The 21,122-nt window shown below is 39.2% G+C and overlaps 1 protein-coding gene across 5 annotated transcripts in view; it reads left to right on the plus strand.

Annotated features, from left to right (window-relative positions):
• The window catches only part of GRIA2 (glutamate ionotropic receptor AMPA type subunit 2), a 114,153-nt gene that overhangs the window by 24,777 nt on the left and 68,254 nt on the right, over positions 1-21,122 (plus strand). For all 5 annotated transcript variants that reach the window (XR_012639303.1, XM_074951057.1, XM_074951058.1 and 2 more), the window contains exon 3: positions 19,153-19,392. Coding sequence is in view for 4 of the 5 variants with exons in the window: in XM_074951057.1 (XP_074807158.1) it covers positions 19,153-19,392 (240 nt within the window). In the remaining variant the exon portion in view is untranslated. The remainder of the gene's footprint in view (positions 1-19,152; positions 19,393-21,122) is intronic.

Here is a 21,122-nt window from a genome sequence, read left to right on the forward strand (position 1 = left end):
TTTGTCAAGCCTGACCTTAAAAACTTCTAAGGAAGGAGATTCCACCTCTTCCTAGGTAACGCATTCCAGTGTTTCACCACTCTCCTAGTGAAAATGTTTTTCTTAATATCCAGCCTAAACCTCCCCCACTGCAACTTGAGACCATTACTCCTTATTCTGTCATCTGCTACCACTGAGAACAGTCTAGAGCCATCCTCTTTGGAACCCCCTTTCAGGTAATTGAAAGCAGCTATCAAATCCCCCCTCATTCTTCTCTTCTGCAGCCTAAACATCCCCAGTTCCCTCAGCCTCTCCTCATAAGTCATGTGTTCCAATCCCCTAATCATTTTTGTTGCCCTCCGCTGGACGTTTTCCAATTTTTCCACATCCTTCTTGTAGCGTGGGGCCCAAAACTGGACACAGTACTCCAGATGAGGCCTCACCAGTGTCGCATAGAGGGGAACAATCACGTCCCTTGATCTGCTGGCAATGCCCCTACTTATACATCCCAAAATGCCATTGGCCTTCTTGGCAACAAGGACACAATGTTGACTCATATCCAGCTTCTCATCCACTGTAACCCCTAGGTCCTTTTCTGCAGAACTGCTGCCTAGCCATTCGGTCCCTAGTCTGTAGTGGTGCATTGGATTCTTCCGTCCTAAGTGTAGGACTCTGCACTTGTCCTTGTTGAACCTCATCAGATTTCTTTTGGCCCAATCCTCCAATTTGTCTAGGTCCCTCTGTATCCTATCCCTACCCTCCAGCATATCTACCTCTCCTCCCAGTTTAGTGTCATCTGCAAACTTGCTGAGGGTGCAATCTACACCATCCTCAGATCATTTATGAAGATATTGAACAAAACCGGCCCCAGGACCGACCCTTGGGGCACTCCACTTGATACCGGCTGCCAACTAGACATGGAGCCATTGATCACTACCCGTTGATCCCGACAATCTAGCCAGCTTTCTATCAACCTTATCATCCATTCATCCAGCCCATACTTCTTTAACTTACTGGCAAGAATACTGTGGGAGATATTGTCAAAAGCTTTGCTAAAGTCAAGGAACAACACATCCACTGCTTTCCCCTCATCCACAGAGCCAGTTATCTCGTCATAGAAGGCAATTAGATTAGTCAGGCATGACTTGCCCTTGGTGAATCCATGCTGACTGTTCCTGATCACTTTCCTCTCCTCTAAGTGCTTCAGAATTGATTCCTTGAGGACCTGGTCCATGATTTTTCCAGGGACTGAGGTGAGGCTGACTGGTCTGTAGTTCCCAGGATCCTCCTCCTTCCCTTTTTTAAAGATGGGCACTACATTAGCCTTTTTCCAGTCATCCAGGACCTCCCCCAATCGCCATGAGTTTTCAGAGATAATGGCCAATGGCTCTGCAATCACATCCGCCAACTCCTTTACCACTCTCGGATGCAGCGCATCCGGCCCCATGGACTTGTGCTTGTTCAGCTTTTCTAAATAGTCCCGAACCACCCACTTCTTTCTCCACAGAGAGCTGGTCACTTCCTCCCCATACTCTGCTGCCCAGTGCAGTAGTCTGGGAGCTGACCTTGTTCGTGAAGACAGAGGCAAAAAAAGCATTGAGTACATTAGCTTTTTCCACATCCTCTGTCACTAGGTTGCCTCCCTCATTCAGTAAGGGGCCCACACTTTCCTTGACTTTCTTCTTGTTGCTAACATACCTGAAGAAACCCTTCTTGTTACTCTTAACACCTCTTGCTAGCTGCAACTCCAGGTGTGATTTGGCCTTCCTGATTTCACTCCTGCATCCCCGAGCAATCTTTTTGTACTCTTCCCTGGTCATTTGTCCAATCTTCCACTTCTTCTAAGCTTCTTTTTTGTGTTTAAGATCAGCAAGGATTTCACTGTTAAGCCAATCTGGTTGCCTGCCAAATCCCCTCGCTCCCCCCCACCCCCCGCCAATGATTAGTGTTTATAAAAAAATTAAGTAAAATAAGGTGATATAATCCAGTGCAGAAACCTACCATTTTAAATTCATCCTCCCTACTTTATGGTTTGTGTTGATTTCAATAGACTTTGGATCAGGCCCTTGGACTTCTTGTTTATGGGGACCAAGTATTCCCTCCGCATCCAGTTGTAATGCAGTGTTTTCTTCCAGCTCTTGCAGAACACTGTTAGAGAGGTATAAAAGAGTTACATTGCTTATCCTACTGGGAGAGGTGGTTGCAGTATTTTGTTGCATGGTTCATTGATTTAAGTGAAGTAACACACACCTGCATTTCAGTGGTGGCATACCACCTAGGATGTGCCACATGGTAAAATAAGTGTTATGGAACAAATTAAGTTGCATACCGCAGCCGAGAGCCAGACATGTCCTTCGCTTCACTGACATACATGCCATATGCTACAAAATGCTGCATTTTATTTCATTACATCCTGATAAGGTATAAATATATTATATTTATAATCATATCTATCTGGTGCTGAAAATATTGAAGGGGTATTAGAAAGCTATATGAGTAAAATCTGTGTACAGTTTTACAACTTAGGGGTTGACAGTGTACAAATTGGGTTGCCCTGTATGCTATCAGTATTGATAATATTTCTACTGGTTAAGTAATGCTGGCCCATATATTTGACATGATCTTTATTCAATAAGTATAATCTGGAATATTCTAATTTCTGGGTCCTGTTTTTTTAGCCCAATAATACATTTGTTTCAGATAGTATTGCCCTGAGTTTGGAATATGATTTTCATACTTCCGAGTAGGAGAAACAGCAGATAGTGCATTCTGTGGTTTGAAGTCTGAATTAGGTACCTTAAATAGAATAGAATCCTTAGCTCTAAGCCCAGCAACTGGGCAAGCTATTGTTTTCCTATCTATATAATTATGTGGCCTTCCTCACTGCGGTATTGAAGCCTCTTATAATTATTAATGAATTTATCCTTACAGCAGCCCTGTGAGGTAGGGACGTACTACTCGTATTTTACAGATGGAGAAACTGAGGCACAGAGAGCTATGTGCTGCTAAAGCACAACCATGAAAATCTCTCCCATAGCCAGATTCAGAAACACAGAGACTTAAAAGTCAAAGGCCACAACCTGGTAGAAATTGTGATGCCCCAAATGGGCAGAAAAATATTCTGTTTTCAGCTGAAACTTGTTTTTCATTGAAAATGCCACTATCTGACCCTGTATCTTTATAGAAAACAGGTGTTATGTATCTATTGAACTATGCTATTATACAAAAAATAGAGGGCCAACCCTTCCTTATGAAACAAAAGTGCTACAATAATCAATAACCGTTGTCTCAAATACTCCATTTTACAATAGTATTACTCACTGCAGTGGTTTGGATGGCTATGGTAAAATATTGAAGTGTCTTTTTTTTAACAAGGGAACAAATTTTCTTCTCCAGCAATGTAAAAGGGCCACAAAGCCTCACAGAGTCCCCACTCTCCTAGCCTGTCCACTCTCAACCTTCTCACCTTATTTAAATCTCTAGACCAATGGAAAGATCTCTGCTGGACCTCTGGAAAGAGGGTATGGTTCTAGACTATATGAGTGCCTGAGCCCTTCTTCCAAATGGAGAGACAGATTTACTTACAGATTTGAGTGTAGGGAGGTAAGGGTTGAATTTTTACTCAGGCAGAATTCCCACTGAAGATCAATGAGACTTTTGCCTGAGAAAGGACTGAATGAAATATGAGAATTTGTCCCATATATTTTTATAAATATATTCTCTGATAATAAAGAAGAAAGGAGGTTAGAAAACAAGTGACATTCACGAAAAGCAATGAAATACACATTTTACACTGCAAAACTGTCAATAGCATAGACATCTCAATATGAAAATCAGAGCAGGGCTCCAATGAAGCCATTGCTTCAGGAAAGCTGCTGTCTGATGTTACTTAGCCAGATGAAACCATATCCAGGAGACCATCCATGGGATTAAACACTAAGCAGCATCTCATTTATTAAATAGTGCTCTCTGTGTGGAATTGTCTCTGTCACAGTGTTGTGAAGCAGACTGATGATTTCAAATGCTTTCCATCCTCCATTTTCTACTATCCCTACTTTCTACCTCCAGAGGTAAAATTGAAGCAAAATATACTCTCTTATGCATATATTCTTTTCTTAAGGTGGAATTCACCCTTGTGCATAGTTCTAACATATGGCCTATATAAGTGGAACTTAACAGGTGTATAGACCTTATACTGGAACTTTAACCCATAATGCCTAGCATATATGCAATTAAAGCTCCCATTAATATTAAGGTGACCTGTTCATGTAAATTACCCACAAATATAGGAGAAATCCCAACAAACTGATGCTGAAAACTAAGGTCTGTGCACTGAGTTCTTTTTATTAGTAGAATTTTTAACTGTGCAGTAGTGATATCGCAATTAAATCCATCTAACAGTGAATGAAATCCTGCCCCACACCCTGTTCTTTATCCAACCCACATCAAACTGGAACTTTGCCTTTTCTGTTTTGTTTGAAATGGAAATGTTTCAGCATAAAGTATGAATCTTCTGGACAGTGACAACTTTTTCTGGCTTGGCCCTCGATAAAGCCTTCCTTCCCTATTTTTAATAACTGAGCAAGAGTAATTTCTTCTTCAGAGCTTTACAACTATATGATGGGACAATGTCTAAATATGGAGAGTCTCAGACCAGGAAAAAAATCAGTTATTTTATCCTTATGTCAATTGCAGCATTGTTGCCTGTACATGCCTTGTTTGCTTGAATTTATCCTTCCATAAGCGTCCAGGTCTTTGACTCCAGGCATGTAGGAGTAAGCGGGTGCTGTGGACCTGCTTACTTCCCCATCCCAATGATGGGTGGGTAGGACATAGGCAAACAGCTTTAGCTCCCTGCCTCCCCAATTGCTGCTTAGCAGAACAAAGCCAGAGCAGAGGGGTGGCTGGGCCAAACTGAGTGGCACTGTGAACCCATCTGCAAAGTTGCAATATCGCTCACTCAAACTGAGTCATGACAGAGGGGCAGAGAGGCCAAATTTGAGTGGTGTGGGGGTGGAACACTGAAGTACTGACTAGGATGGCAGATTGTGTTGAGTGGCCTTTGAATCTAGTCTTCCAGAGCCAGGGTACTTGGTTTACTGCACAAAATTGCTAACATCCGGTGTTCCAAAATCATGAGTGAGGTCCCAGTCATAATTTTAAAAAACACATTTTGGAAGCTTATTTATTTATTTATTTTGCCTTCTGGTGTTGGAGCATTTAGGTTCACATTTCCAAGCTTTTCTCATAACCAGGAGAGTCAGAAACTCACTTAAAAAAAAAAAAGTAAAAATGCTGAGATTTCACATTGTAATCTGGTTCCAGCAGCTGGGACTTTGAGACACACCAAATATTCTGAGACTTAAATTGTGAGAGCTGACAGTCACAGTTACAGGGTGAGTTTTCTTAGGAATTCATCAAAACCTAGTGATAATTGAGCATGCATTCTTTTTTTAGTGTGTTACCAGTAAAAAACTGAAATGTTTCCTAGTTGGTGCTTTAATCAAAAATTGTTTCTCAATGCAAAATAATATTTGATACAAGCAGAGGATGATTTTTGCCCCACCACACAAGTAAAAGTGCCTGAAAAACATCACTTTTAAACTAAATTGGTATCCTGAAAATTTGAATATACAATTGCATGAAACATCTGAAAAGGAAATTGCAATGATTTATTTATACATTCGTAGTATTATAGTATTTACAAAGTAGTGTTTGTAAAGATGCTAATGATGTTTATTGCCATTAATTTATGATAAACTTTTAAAGAATTGAAAACAATCTCTGTGGTGAAAAAAGCTCATTTTGTAAAAATGAGTCACTGGTCTTGCATGCACAGTAGATATTTTTTGACATCATGTTAGTTTTGCTCAGCTAAACAAATAACATATACTTTGGAATTGTCGGTGTTCAAATACGAATTTAGTGGATTATCGTTTTCCATTTATCTGTGGCTTCACTGGCACATCATATAGACAGTATCCCCATCTCTTTATCCAAGTAGCAGCCTAAGCCTTGGTCTATACACAAAATTGCACTGGTATAACTGAAAGTGCATCTTTTAAACTGATTTAGTTAAACAATTGCAACTTTGTTTGGATACTCTTATATCAGTTCAAACTGATGGAAGCCAGGTTCAGATAGACAAAAGAGCATCTACTCAGTACTTTGCACTAGTTTAACTAAATCAGATAAACTGGTATAACTTTGTGTATAGACCTGGTGTCATAGTCACAGTTCCTATACATGTGAAATTGTGAAAAGAGAATGTGCAAGATTCATTAAATTTTTGCTGATTTCAAGGATTGGAAGGAATTGGTGAAAAAATATTTTAAAAAGATTTCACACACCACAACATTAACTAAGTAATTCTACATAAAGTTGGAATCGACAGTATTTTATTTTTGTGACATCAATAGTCCAAAAACAAAGAGTGCTAACAGCTACTCCTCGTTTCCATATTTTCCACTGTTTTTTCTCCCCGCGGGAAATGACTTCATCCATATAAAATTCCTTATGATTTCTGATTTACACCAGTTTTTTTATTTGCGACTCGGTTTCTGAGCCTCATAACATAGCCACTATTCTTCCAGCAAAGGAGCACTGGGATGAATCCAAGTATGTTTCCTTCTTATTGAATTGAGGTGTTATTGAGCAATATAAGATGCTCTAACCAGGTGCTGTGCACACTGTTTTGGCAATACTCCCAGACCCTTTCAGTTCAGGGGGTAAGAAACTGGTTTCATAAATCTAACCCTGGTCTCTAGCCACTTTAATGCAAAGCACTTCCACTCAGTAACTAGTTTCTCAATCAGTTGACGTGACTTTAAACATTCAAGTATACATAAAAACTATCTCATAGGTACTGTGAAAAATGGTGAGTTTGCTGAAATATAGAAAAGAAGATGCTTCCAGCAATGGTAAATGAGGTTACAGAACTTTAAACATTCTTCTATTAAATATAGTACATTTCAGTTACTTTTCAGAGTTTGTATTAGTAGTCATGTTAAAAATGGAAAATCACATTCTCATCGGCTGTAAATCATTGTAACTCCATTCAGGTTAATTGACCCCAGATTCACATCAGCTGAGAATTTGGCATAGAAAAAAATATATTCATTCTGAACTGTACCTGACCTCTTGTTTAAATTCATGAAGACATAAATTCTATTTGACCCAAATAGTGTTCCCAGCAGCGCTTATCTTCATTACATATTATATAACTGAACAGATATTTTCAGATATTTGTCTAGTAGAACTTATCTTTCCTATGCCATGTTTCATTACTAGCAATTTCAAAAATTGTGCACAGCCCAAAAATAACATTTTTGTATTCATCTTTATACCAAGTACTAGCTATCACTTTTAGTCATGTAATCAATAACAATAATGGTCAAAACAGAAAAACTACGAATTTTATCAATTTCTATTTGGCAATATATTAAAATCAATTTCATGCTAAATTATTCACATGACATCTAATAATTATTAATTCTATACTGTATTTTAAAGATATTTCAGATGTATAACAGTGCAACGATACTTTATTATTTAAAGCAATAAACAAAAATACACAGTGCTTTTGGGGAAGTATTATTAGTTGTGTGTCAAGAATTCGAAAGTAAATAAATGAATAATAGTTAAAGTATTGTTTTAATAAATGTAATAATTTTAAAACAATTTTCCCAGTATTCAAATTATGGGAAAAAATTCATGGTTGCTATGCAGCTGCAGTAGCCTCAAATGAAGAGCAGCAGTGAGTGCTGAGTGGAGTAAGCATGGATCTGGACATCAAGGGTCCTACATTTTATTTTTGACCCTACCAGTGAATTGCAGCGTAGCCTTGGATAAATCATTGTGCCTTTCTGAGACAGTTACCCACCCCTCCCCTTATAAAATGGGGCTAATAATTTGTCAAGTACTTAAAGACTATGGATGAAAACTGGTATAAGTGTTAAAATTACTATAATTTTTAGGTGCTGGCAAAGACACACACTGTATGAGAAATATTGATCATCAATTTCCCGTAGCATTACAGGAAGAAAATTTCTCAAAACAGAAGGTTCATGGTCGGGTTAAAGTCAGAGATTAAAAAAAAACAAAGCAGGTGTGTTAATAAAATCAGTATCTAATTTTTATACTTAGTCACTTCTTGCATTTCTCTCAGCCTGGAATTGACTTGTTTCACTTTCTAGTTCTTGTGCATTAGCACTAAGCTACACTGTTTGCATTTAAACCAAGAAGAAAGATTTTTCATAAAAAATAAATAAATGAAATAACTTTTTAAAAGTTCCATTTAATGCTAGGTTTTGTAAAAAGCTTTTTGTTTCCCTTTTTTAAAAAAGCTTATGTTTTTGGAATTAAAGTATCAGGGTACAATATCCTTTTACCTAATACAATCTCTCTTTAAATGTGTTCTTATTTTGAAATAGCTTCCTGATAGTGCCAATTTAATTAACAGTGGCTTTAATGGAAACACCTACTAAATACATATTAGGCATAAATCCAAATAGAATTCATGATTCAAGTCTAAATGCATGTTACTGTGCAAAATTACTACAGAAGAAACAGGATTATATTGGCATTGTTCTTCAAACATAGAGCCCAGTCCTGAAAACTTTCACTCATCTGGGCCCTCTTTACTCTCTCACAAGGAGTCTTGATGTTTGCTGTGTTTGTTGTTACCGTGTTGGTCTCACGATATGAGAGACACAAGGAGGTTAAAAGATATTCCCTCACCCATCTTGTTTCTTCTGTAGTCTTAATGACTTAGTGCAAGTAAGTGCTGCTTATGTGAGTAAGATTTTGCAGGATCAGCCTTAATCAGCAGAAAAAAAATAAACACAAATTTAAATATAGTAGTAAATTTCATACATAAAAAAGGGTGTGGGTGGGAATAATCTGCCTCCGCAGCCTCCTGTCATCTTGTGTCAGTTATCGGTCGGTATCTTTACCAGTGCTGAAAGATGAGCTTTGAGGAATTACATTGTGATTTCAGATAGATTTGGAAGGCTGACAGATTTGTGCTTCCACTGTTCAACAGAGTTGCTAGACTATAGAATCCATGGTTCAGGGAAATGTATATCCACTGTGATTGATAATACTGGAGATTATGAGCCCAGTACAGTCCTGACAATTCTATAGAAATGGAAGATGTGCAATTCCTCGCTGAGTAGATTATCATTTTTTTTATGTTTGGAATTTGAATTTCCTCTGTCAAACTTTGTCTCCACTGAGCATGCTTTAATGTAATCATATCATTCAATAATGTTGAAAATTGAAGATCTGCTGCATGCACAGAATTTGCAAAAGGAAAAAAAAATACAGAGCATTTGTTCATAATGGCCCAACTCTGGTTCTGCATGAGATAACTATGCAAAAGAATGTGGGCTAAGGTACAGTATAGGGCCTGACACTCATTCACAGTGAGACTTCTTTACGCTGTTCTGACAGTATAAAAGGACCTTTAAAATTGGTGTAAATGTAGGCCTTTGGATAAATGAAAATCAGGCTCTAATTCCAACATATCTTCCTAGTTTTAATCACTTGACTTGTCTAATTTAAGCCTATATATTCAGCATTGCCAATCCTTGCAATTTGATCCCCAGTTTTGTGATTTTTCCCCCCCTGAAGGACCAGTTGCTTGAATTTAGAGATTATATGAGAATCTCAGCCTTCATTTACAATCAAATAAAATAAAAGGAAGGTTTCTAGCCCTCATGGTTGCAGAGAAAATCTTGAGAACTTTAAGGTAACTGGATGGCAAATTGCAAGAAACCTAAATGTATGGCTTTAAAAAAACCTCATTATTTTTAAGCTAATGATTTTGAGGGGCTTGACTCACGGTTTTTAATGGTTGGGGTTGGCAATACTGTGCACAGTTATTTCCCCCCCTATATTTCTAGATCAAGCTATCCTGAATTACAATAGTTTTCAGATGTTGAATTGCCATTGTTGTATGTTTCACCTTTCAGCCTTGCTGAGAAGAAACCCGTGCTTTCTGCTAGGCTGCGTTTGGTTGATAGCTTTTGAAAACAATCCATATTGCTGCTTTATTCACATAATGCTTTTCTAATGTAGCATCTATCATCTAAGAATTCTTTTGGCAGCTGTGGTTCTTGATTGTTCTTTACTACTTTTGTTCAGTGTATTGTTGTTTGTAGTTCTCTTCTAATGTCCATTTGTTTCTAGCATGGCCTATCATAGAAGCTGAATGATTTGTTGAAATTACCAAGTGGGTATTCAATTTCTGTCTCTCATTTTCTGGCTGCTTCCTTTTCATCTATCAACTTTTCAGCCCAATATGCATTTTCCTTTATCTTCTGGTCCTTTTTAACAGAGGTTCTGCTTAGCTGTTTCTCTACTCTTGTGCCATATTTTCTTTAGAAGTGAGGGAATCATTACTTCATTGGATATGATTAAATAACTTGCTCTGAAAATTGATATATAGTTATGTCTTTATGTTAGTCTTGGAATTATTCTGATTCAGTCAACAATTTGTGCCATAGTCTCTATAGCAAATAAAATTGTGTGTGTGGGGGTGTGGGTGTGGGTGTAGGCTTGGCAGGATTCAATTTAAATTGGTAAATGTCATAGGCATCGATTTCACCTGACACACTGAAATTGTATTGGCAAGTGCAACCTCCCCTGTACCTTGCATGTGCAGGGATCTGGGATTACCAGCTCTGTGGCCTTGTAGGGAGTCCCCTGCAGCCCTGCTGTTACAGCCCCAATCACTATCTGAGATGTGGGGGCTATTTGTGGGCATGAGTCATTCAGCAGCGGGGTGGGCTCACCTGTGACCAGGGGCTCCTCTTTCTCCTTGCAGTCATGGCTGGCAGTCTCTGCGCTGTCCTACAAGGATCACAACTTTCCCCACATCTTGTGCTTGCAGACATCTGGTGTCACTTGCCCCCCCAGTCTCACAGAGAGCCTCCTAAAGTACTGGTATGAAAATTTATTGATAAAAATCAGAAAAAAAGATTAAAAATAAAAATTGATATTAACAATGAATATACCCCTCAAAGCCCCCCCCCCATTTAGTTAGCACAAAACAGTCAAAAGAAACTAATGTAATTACAGTAGATTAATGCTTATGATGTTCGAAATATGAGCATTAAAAGGCTAAAATCAGATAAAGGGATTTTACTGAAAATATTTGCCTTTGGGTGAAGACCAATTATAGAAACTTACAGCACAAAAGGTGAATATTTTGAAAAGTTAGGAACATATGAGGAAAAAAGTTATAATTTAAGCAATTTATACCCTTAACTATTTGCAGATCCTGCTAAGCACCTGCTACAATAACTTAACTGAACATTTACTAATTGAATTCAAGGATTTTTTCCTCCTACATTGTCTTTGAGTTTTAAGGACATTTAGGCTCATCTTTCTTCTATGTAGGAGATTATGTTGGTTTAGAAAGACATTACTAGAAACCTGTTCTACATACATACTTTGGGGAAACCATTTCTGACTCACTTTATGCCTCTGTAGATGTTCATCTTGATAAGGACTGAAGATATGTAACTACCCTTCAGTTGGGACCATTTTATAATGCAACAAATGTACATATTTTTGATACTTTCATATTATGCATTTTTATATTTAAGTTCTTAAATCTTCAGTGACTCTTTTAAAGTTAGATATTTCAAGGACTGGATTCAAGTCAAGGACCAAAATGAATGTAATATGTAGACCGGGGGGGGGGGGGGGGCAAACTTTTTGGCCTGAGGGCTGCATCGGGTTTTGGAAATTGTATGGAGGGCTGGTTAGGGGAGGGGGTCGTGGCCCAGCCCCCACCTCCTATCTGTCTGCCCCCGGGACTCCTGCCCCATCCAACCCCCCCGTGCCCTGACAGCCCCCCCAGGACCTCTGCCCCATCCACACCCCCCTGCTCCCTGTCTGCTCACAGACCCCTGCCCCTAACTGCCCCCTGCTGCCCCATCCAATCCCTCCTCTCATTCCTGACTGCCCCCCGGGACCCCTGCCCCATCCAACCACCCCTTCTCCCTGTCCTCTGACTGCCCCCTGCCACCCCATCCAACCCCCACCCCTTCCTGACTGCCCCCCGGGACCCCTGCCCCCATTCAACCCCCTGTTCCCACCCCGACCTCTATCCACACCCCCACCCTCTGACCACCACCCCGAACTCTCCTGCCTTTTATCCAACTCCCCCGCTCCCTGCCCCCTTACCGCGCTGCCTAGAGCACCGGTGGCTGGTGGCACTATAGCCACGCCACTCGAGCCGGGCCACACGGCCGCCGCCACCACCACACAGCACCGGGTCAGGCCGGGCTCTGCAGCTGTGCTGCCCCAGGAGCTCACAGCCCCGCTGCCCAGAGCATTGCGCCAGAGGCGAGGTGAGGCTGCGGGGGAAGGGGAACGGCGGGGGAGGGGTCGGGGGCTAGCCTCCTGGCCCAGGAGCTCCGGGGCCAGCAGGAGGGTCCCGCGGGCCGTAGTTTGCCCACCTCTGATGTAGACTGTATATTTAACATGTCTTTTTTTAAAGCAGGCCACTAATGATAGGAGTCAAATAATTTCTGTAGCTGTTTTTTATTATTATTTAGCACCAACAACGTGCAAGAAAACAAGTATCACGACACTTATTGCCCAGAGAGCTTATAGTCTGATTGCCATTGAAAAGGTGATGAGTAGGGGAAGAGATAATATTAAAATATAGGCTGAGTTTTGATAAATTAAGAGTTTTGCAGGGCTTTGAAGATGAAAACAAGAAGTTTGAACTCAGAACAGTAAGCGAGTGGAAGCCTTTGGAATTATTTTTAAAAAGAGGGTTGACCTGGTCTGCCCAAAAGTCAAAGAAGATAATTTTGGCTGTTGTATTTTGGGACAGATTGTAGGGGAACAATATGATAACAGCAGGGAGCCCAAGAAGAGATGGTTAGAGTTGTCAAGGCAAGAGATTATAATGGAGTAACCAATGGAGATCCCAATCGAGCAAAGATTTTTAGCACATTTAAGTTTAGGCATGTACTTAAGTTCCATCAACTTCCATGGGACTTAATCACAAACTTAAATGCTTTGCTGAATGAAAGCAAAACCTACTGGGGTCTCTTTTTTTTCTCCAGTATCTTGCATTGTTTTACTTCATTTTTGGTGATCAGCAGTGATGTGTCAGTGTGGACAACTACTCTCCGCAAATGTTATATAGTGGATTTGTTTTCCACTAACCTTTATCTTGTCAGGTAGGCCATTTTCCAGGCCTAACAAAAAGGGACAGTATATACACAAGAAAAACACTTGAAAATAAGACAGCTTGAAAGAAATGAACTCTGGCAGTTGCTTATAATGTCTTTAATAAAATATATAATTCATGTTACAGTGGTTTGTGAGTCCTAATCATCATGATTTATTTAACTTAATAACAGTGAACAACTTGTGATTCACCATTGTAAAACTAATGTCCTCCAGCAATAGCAGTATCACTGTAGACATTTGCGGAGTGGGAATTCTGCCAAAAAGAATTAGAGTTTTTACGTTATTCACTGGTTCATCTCATATATACATATGAGCATCTTTCCTCATTTCCTTTCTCCTGCTCCCAAGAGCCCAAATCCCCCAGAATCATTGAGACCATTTGCCTTTTGACAAGTCTAGGAGCGTATTGTAAATATGTCTCTTGCTGACATTCCATGGATGACCTCCCATTGATCTTTAGCGGGAGTTTTGCACAGGAGAGCACCACAGGCTGCGTCTATTTCAGTATACAATTGTAAGATTAATTGTTGTGGATGGGGAAAAATGTAGTCCAGGTTTAAAATTGACACCTGTATTCTGACTGGACCACATAGTTTAACATTTGAAATTGTATGCTGTTTTCTACTGCTTGACTGTTTATATAGATTATCAGGAGCAAATTCTGTTTTCCCATCTGTGCAACCTTCTAGAAGTAAATGAGCCTAAAAGTGAATATTTTTATTGCCTTTAAATATCACTCATTTAAATAACTTTTGTAATCCGTTCTAACAGCACAGCAAACATCATTACACAATGTGTGACTGATAATATTAGACAACATTGAGGATATCAGAATACTTTTTTTTTCTAGCTTTATTTCTTTCAGGCTGGATTCTGACTGCCCCCTGCTTAGATACACAGTAGTGGAGTTAGGGAGTGGGGCACGTTTTAACCTTTAAAGAAGCTTCCCACTCCTTTGTGTGGCCCATGCAAGGATTGAAGGATTGCAGTCCCTTCACTTGGCAGAATTTAAGGGGTTCTTTGTTTAAGGGATTCTTTGTTCTTAGGAGTGTTGGAAGCAGTTAGTTGTTTTTGACAGTTGATTCTTATCAGCCAAGAGTAGAAAAGTAGTAACTAGAACTGGGAGTTTCAGTAGCTTAAAACATAAGAAGACAATTTCAGAAAGTATACAGCCTTTCTTAGAAACCTGCAGAGATACCGACTGAGAAATGAACTGCAGTTGTGGGGATTTTAGGCACATACAGATACCATCCACAGGTGGTGTTGATGCGCATGTGATAAATTGCAAATCCATTGGATAAATGCAATTTGTAACTGTCACTTTTGACTACCTCATCTGTGTTCTACCCTCTAATCCATCCTTGCTGAGTGTACTTCTACTATTCCATTGAGATTTTTTTCAAAGAACTATTAAAAAAAAAAAAAGAGCCTGAAGCAACATGACCTGCTAGAGAGAGAGAGATCCTTCCTTCCCACAAATGTGGAATGTTCCCAACACTTGCCAATATTAAGTTGTATACCCATAACAGGCTTAAAGTCCATAGTTTATAACCCATCAGAAATAGAAATGGTAAATTTCTAATGCTATCATGTTAAAAGAGAATTCCTGAATAGAATATATTTAGTTCTAGCCCTCGTAGATCTGCAGCATCTTACTGTAGTGAGGGATATTTAGAAGTCTTTATATTTTTTTTCTTTAATTACTTTTACCTCTGAGAACTATACACTTGGGGAAGGGCTCTGGCTGGGGGTGTGGGTTCTGGTGTGAGGCTGGGTATGAGGGATTTGGGGTCCAGGAGAGGACTTTGGCAGGGGGTTAGGGTGCAGGGCTGTGAGGGCTCCAGCTGCGGGTGCAGTCTCTGGGGTGGGGCTAGGGATGAGGAGTTTGGGGTGCAGGAGGGGGCTCTGGGCTGGGACCGAGGGGTTAGGAGGGCAAGAGGGGGATCAGGGCTGGGGCAGGGGGTTGGGACATGGGAGGGGGTCAGGGTCCGGGCAGCGCTTACCTCAAGCAGCCCCCGGAAACAGCAGCATGTCCCCCCTCCGACTCCTAGGCAGAGTTGCGGCCAGGCGGCTTTGTGCACTGCCCCATCTGCGGGCGCCACCCCGCAGCTCCCATTGGCTGAGGTTCCTGGCCAATGGGAACTGCAGAGCTGGCACTTGGGGCGGGGGCAGCATGCAGAGCCCACTGGCTGCCCCTATACCTAAGAGCCAGAGGGGGTCATGCTGCTGCTTCTGGGAGCCATGCGGAGCTACAGCAGGCAGGGAGCATGCCTTAGCTCTGCTGCGCTGACCAGACTTTTAGCTTCTCGGTCAGCACCACCAGTAGCCTTTTCGACCAGGCATCTGGCAACCTTACTTCTCTGCAGCCTCTCCATCCCTTTTTCTTGGGCTTTTTTTCCTTCCCATGGTGAAGCAGACTTGACTGGATAGTCTAGAGCCACCACCAACTATAATTCCTACATACTGGGCAGTGTATATTCTCTCGTTCTGCTATGTGTCTTTCAGGTCATGTAGCAACCGCTTTCTAATGCTACCCCATTTCCCTCATATGTTAACTAAATAACATAATGTAACTTTTGTTACCCTGAGCCATTTAAATTCCTCAAAAAACGTTTCCCTTTCTTTCTCAACCCCTCACATAGCCATAAAAGATGTTCAATTGTCTCTTATATCTTACAGCATGCACATAGTCCATCTTCGTGTTTATTCAAAATATTTTTGTTTAAACCACAATGGCCCATTAGTACTATAAACAAAATCAATTCATTTTTCCTAACCGGGCCCTGAAGTGTGCAGTTATCTTCAACTCCAGAGCAAAATTCAGAAAAAATTTTCTTCCTCTTTTTTTTTCATTGATCCAGTTTTTTTTGCCATTTCTCTTTTAATTTTTTCTGTACTAGGGTTTTGAATTCCAATTTACTGCAGGGTATTATCAGTCCTTTCATTCCTACAGTCCTTTAGCTGCTTTGTCCACCATTTTGTTTCCTGCTATCCCAATATGTGCTGGGATGCAGGCTAATGCTACATGTATTCCCATCTGTATTGTTATTAGAAATATAATTTAGTTGAGTAAATCACTTCTGCTTTCAGAGACTCCCCTTTTTTATTGCCGTAAGGCCTGATATTGAGTCCAAAAAAATGACCACCACTGCTGTTTAAGTTTAACACCAGCATTGTTACTATTAGTTCAGCTGTCATGATAGCTACAAAATTGGATGTTCTTTTAGATGTACTAATTCCTAATTTTCATACACAATATGGTGTCCCTACTTTTCATGGGTTTTTTCCCTTTTTTGGACCCACTTATATATAGTTGACAAAAACAACACCACTTTTGATCTATATACTGGTATACTTCATTTTTTATACCTATTGTCTCCTTTTTACTCACAAGTTTATAAAATAAATCTAAATCCACATTTAGATGTGAATTTCCATCCATAACTATTTTTCCCATGACTAACAGTTCTGACTTCATTCAGCTTTTCCTTGTCTTTCAACTTCACATTTTCACTCAAACGGCAGCTGGAGCTCAAACATTGTGTGTTATAGGTTGCCTATTGAATTCCCAACAACTTCATATATTTATCTGGTACTTCCATCTTTGCAATTCCCATTAACTTTGGCCCAGAAAGTTACACCACAAATGAAATTATTGGGCCTAACTGGCATTTCACTAGCAACTCTGTGTAGCATATGTGGGTGTTGTAATAAATGCACCATATGCAACTCATAGTTCCTGTGCTTGTATTAAATCTAATTTTTAAAGTTCTGATTTTGTTGCTGACCCAAAAATCTTGGCAGCCATAGTTGATAACTGGTCTGATTAAGGCTCTCTATACCATCAGTAATGTTTTTTCTTACCTGCCTCCCAGTTAGTTCCAGTAATACTTTTAAATAGGTTGATCCTTCCTTTGCATTTATCTTTAACATAGTCTATATGCTCTTTCCAAAATAATTTAGTATCGTATATATTAGACCTAGGACTTTAAACCTTTTAACTATATCTATTTGTTCTCCATACAGATACAGTTTCCACTCCTTTGTAGCTATCCTTTTTGTAAAGATCAGTCTTTTGGCTTTAGCTATGGAGAACTTGAAACCCCATGTATTTCCCAAGTCTTTTCAGCCACCTCAGTGTTCCTGCTCCTAACCCATACAACACAATCCCTAACAGAGTTCTCCTCTCTGTTTGTATAAACTTTTCCTAACCCTTTCACAGATTGGATCACTAATTATCATTAAGTTGTCATATTACCATCAGATGGAGGTTAGCTGCTTGGTCTCAGGCAAGGGCGAGCCAGCTAGCTTGTGACACTGGGAAAATTAAAAATAGAAAAAATGTCATTAATACTAATCAAAGTCTGAGAAAAAAATCAATGAGAAGTCATTTAATTCCAAAATTAACTCAACCTTAATTCTACCCCTCTACATATGCCCTAAAACAGTGATATTCCGACTGAGGTTTGCCACATGCAAGTGGCTCCATTGGCTCTTTGCAGCATATGATATTAAAATACTGTGTGATTTAATTATTAACCAATCAGGATGCTTTTACTATGTTATTAACCAATTGCAGTTGATAAATAATAGTACTTGGTCAGTCATTCTGCTGTGAGAATAATATATATATATATTTAAATATTTCCCCTGTCATATTCTTGAAATATGAATATATAGTACTATAGTAAATGAAACAATGAATTCACACCTTCACACCTCTCTTATTTTTGGGTAATGTTGACCGCTAATTTGACTTCTGAACCACTGAGGTTTGGGTTTGAGTATCACTGCCCTAACATATAGTCTCTGTGGTCATTTATCATCATAATTAATACTTGGGCAAAATCATCCTCTGTTACACTCCAGATTTACATCAGTGCAGTTGAGAGCAGATTGCAGCACATGGTGTTGAAGGACTGCAGTCAAGAATAATGGGCATATTCTCTTGATGAATCTGCCTACTATTTCAGGTGACTACATACAGACCATGAAAGCAGAGAGGAGAAATGTGAGTCAGATAACACAGATGTTTCAGGGATAACACAGCAGAAGCAGAGTGAATATTTCAATTATTCTCCTCCTCTCCCCAGTTTTAGTAAACAGAACCATATATTCTTCTACACATGTGACATTTGCCATGTCGATTAACAGAATGACGCAGAAAGCATACATGTTTACCCAGGCTGCAGTGATCAGCATTGTCATTGGCTTGAATTGTCTGTAGAGGTGATTTAAAAAATAAGAATGATCAGCATATTATTTACACCCAGCAGATTATTCTTTCTTCTATGTGTCCTCAAGTGTTATCCAGAAGACCTGCTTTTGCTGAGTCCTAAAAAGCTGATATTAAACATTTAATTAAACAATGCAGTGGAACACAACAATATACAGTGCCACTACCTCTATCCTCCTGTTTTCTGTGTTTGCTGTTTTGTGTGTTTGGTGTGTAGTTTTGAATTTGCAATTTCCTCAAGCAGTACAAATGGAAAATGTATTTGTTTAAGGTGTTTTGCAAGAAAGAAAAGACTAAAAAAGCCTTGTCACCAAAACCAGATTGTATTTAATAGGATAAAAAGTAGCAATTTCCATAATTGTGCTATAGTCAGACATGAAATTATCAATTTTTAAAGAAACAAATTCCAGCTCTTTTGTGCATGGAATTTATAAGCCAGCTGTTAAGTTTTCTTTCTGAAATAATTCTTTTGAGTGTAAGCCACATAATACATTATTACATTGTTTATTGTATTAAGGTAGCTTTTGGTATATTAAGTTTTGTTAGTGATTAATAATATGAGATATATTGTTATATCTAGAAATATTGTCTTTCTCCATTAATTAAAGTGTGTGAGTATACATCTGTAGAACATAAATATGTGATAGGTTTCAAACAAACTTTTACAAATCCGTGCTGTTTCATACAATTTGATCTGTCTTTGTTTCTATCTCTTCTAGTCTGCTCCCAGTTTTCAAGAGGCGTCTTTGCAATTTTTGGATTCTATGACAAGAAGTCAGTAAATACCATAACATCATTTTGTGGAACTCTTCATGTCTCCTTCATAACTCCCAGTTTTCCGACTGATGGAACACACCCATTTGTCATTCAGATGAGACCTGACCTCAAGGGAGCTCTTCTTAGCTTGATTGAATATTATCAGTGGAACAAGTTTGCATATCTATATGACAGTGACAGAGGTAAGATACAGTACAACTTATCAGTATAGTTTTTGCTAGATGTACCTAACTGAAATGCTAAAGCAGTATTACAAAGACAAGCAGAGCAAGGAGGAATGTTTTCCCTCCTATGCCACTTTAACAATATAAACTCGGGTCTCAGGAAAAGAAGCTTATCTGACTGCTCTATATGGTCAAAGAATAAATGCGTTTAACTGAGAATGAAATAGTTGCAGTATATATCAGAATTATGGACATGTGCTAATAAGCATTGATGCAAGTATAATAATGTCTTTGGAAAATAGTTCCATTAGAAAATCTATTTTAAAATGTAAGTGTTTTAAAAAAAATGCATCTTAACATTTCTCTATTTTTTTAAAAATTTAGAACATTAAGGTTACAAGTGCCATACCAATTAAAGTTAGAGAACCAAACCAAATTTCAGTCAGCTCATTTCTTCTACCACACAGCAACTTTAAATGCAACCCCCCCAACACCCCCCAACATATAGTTCACTACTACAGTCTCATAGTTCCAAACAATAATTGTCCAATTTATGAAGTTCCAGAACTTCATCTCATCACATCCCACCCACCTAGAACACCACTCATAGGTCCAATTAGACTTGGTGGTAGTCAAGGGCATCAAGGGATGGTTCAGTCGCACAGAGTCGCTTCCAGAGAGGGTGCAGAATCTATAAGTGGAGAACCCAGAGTAAAACAGGACCTAAGGAAAAAGCTCTAGATCCCTAGACACAACCCTCTCCCCGCCCCCCATTTGTTGAACTTGGCTTACAGTACCAAATCAAAGTCCACTACCCATAGGCTCAGATGACCCACTCACTCCATGCATGTCCTGCACAATTCCTATGTCCTTTCAAGATTATTTTTATTACAGCACTCATATTATTTTATACAATCAAAACAAACAATTTGCAAAGGTGGCAGGTGTGTTAGTTGTATTTGGGGGTTTTATACGAAGTTGAAAAGCGGAAGGATTTTGACTCTCTTTGTTGGAATTCCACTTTTTTATTTGTCTCCAAGTGCTCCTTATTTTTTCTTAATAATCTTTCTTCATCTTCTTTCTGTTTTCATTTTGTCCTCTGTCTTTGAAAGCGATTGTGTGGTGATTCTTCAGTATGTTCATGGACCAAAAACTTTCCTTAGGGTTGCCTTGTCATAAATAAATGTGCAGAAAATGGTCAAGATGTAGTTAGATTTAAAAGATGGTTCAAATTTACCCTGGTATACCATTTTTTTTTTTAACAAGCAATGAAGTGGGTTTTGCGTACTCACCTTCAAATGTCACCACCTTCCACTGGTCTGGTCTGCATTGTGTTGTTCAAAAAAATCAAAAGGGGCTTCTTCAAGGCACGTTTATGTGGTGGTGTTTTTTAAGCCCTGCAGTTAGGTAAACTAAAGCTCTCATACAACCTCTAAAAATGACTTCATGTCATGCAGTATGATCCCTGAATTTGGACTGCTCTCAGATTCTCTTCAAGTTCACATTTGAATTTAAAACATTCTTTGTCTTTGCAGAAAGGGCAAATAGCTTATTCAATGCTCCATCAATCAGCTAGCATTGCAGTGTGTGCTAATACACTGCATGTGATTTCTATTTAGGAAAATTCTTCAAAGCACCCATTTCTACAGTACATCTTACTGTCAGCTGTACTGAAGGGAGTAAATAACTAAGTGAAATAGTATATATTGCTACATTTTGGTTTTGCCATTTTTTGTTTGTGTTTTCAC

The sequence above is a fragment of the Natator depressus genome, chromosome 4, assembly GCF_965152275.1.
Source record: "Natator depressus isolate rNatDep1 chromosome 4, rNatDep2.hap1, whole genome shotgun sequence".
NCBI lineage: Eukaryota > Metazoa > Chordata > Testudines > Cheloniidae > Natator > Natator depressus.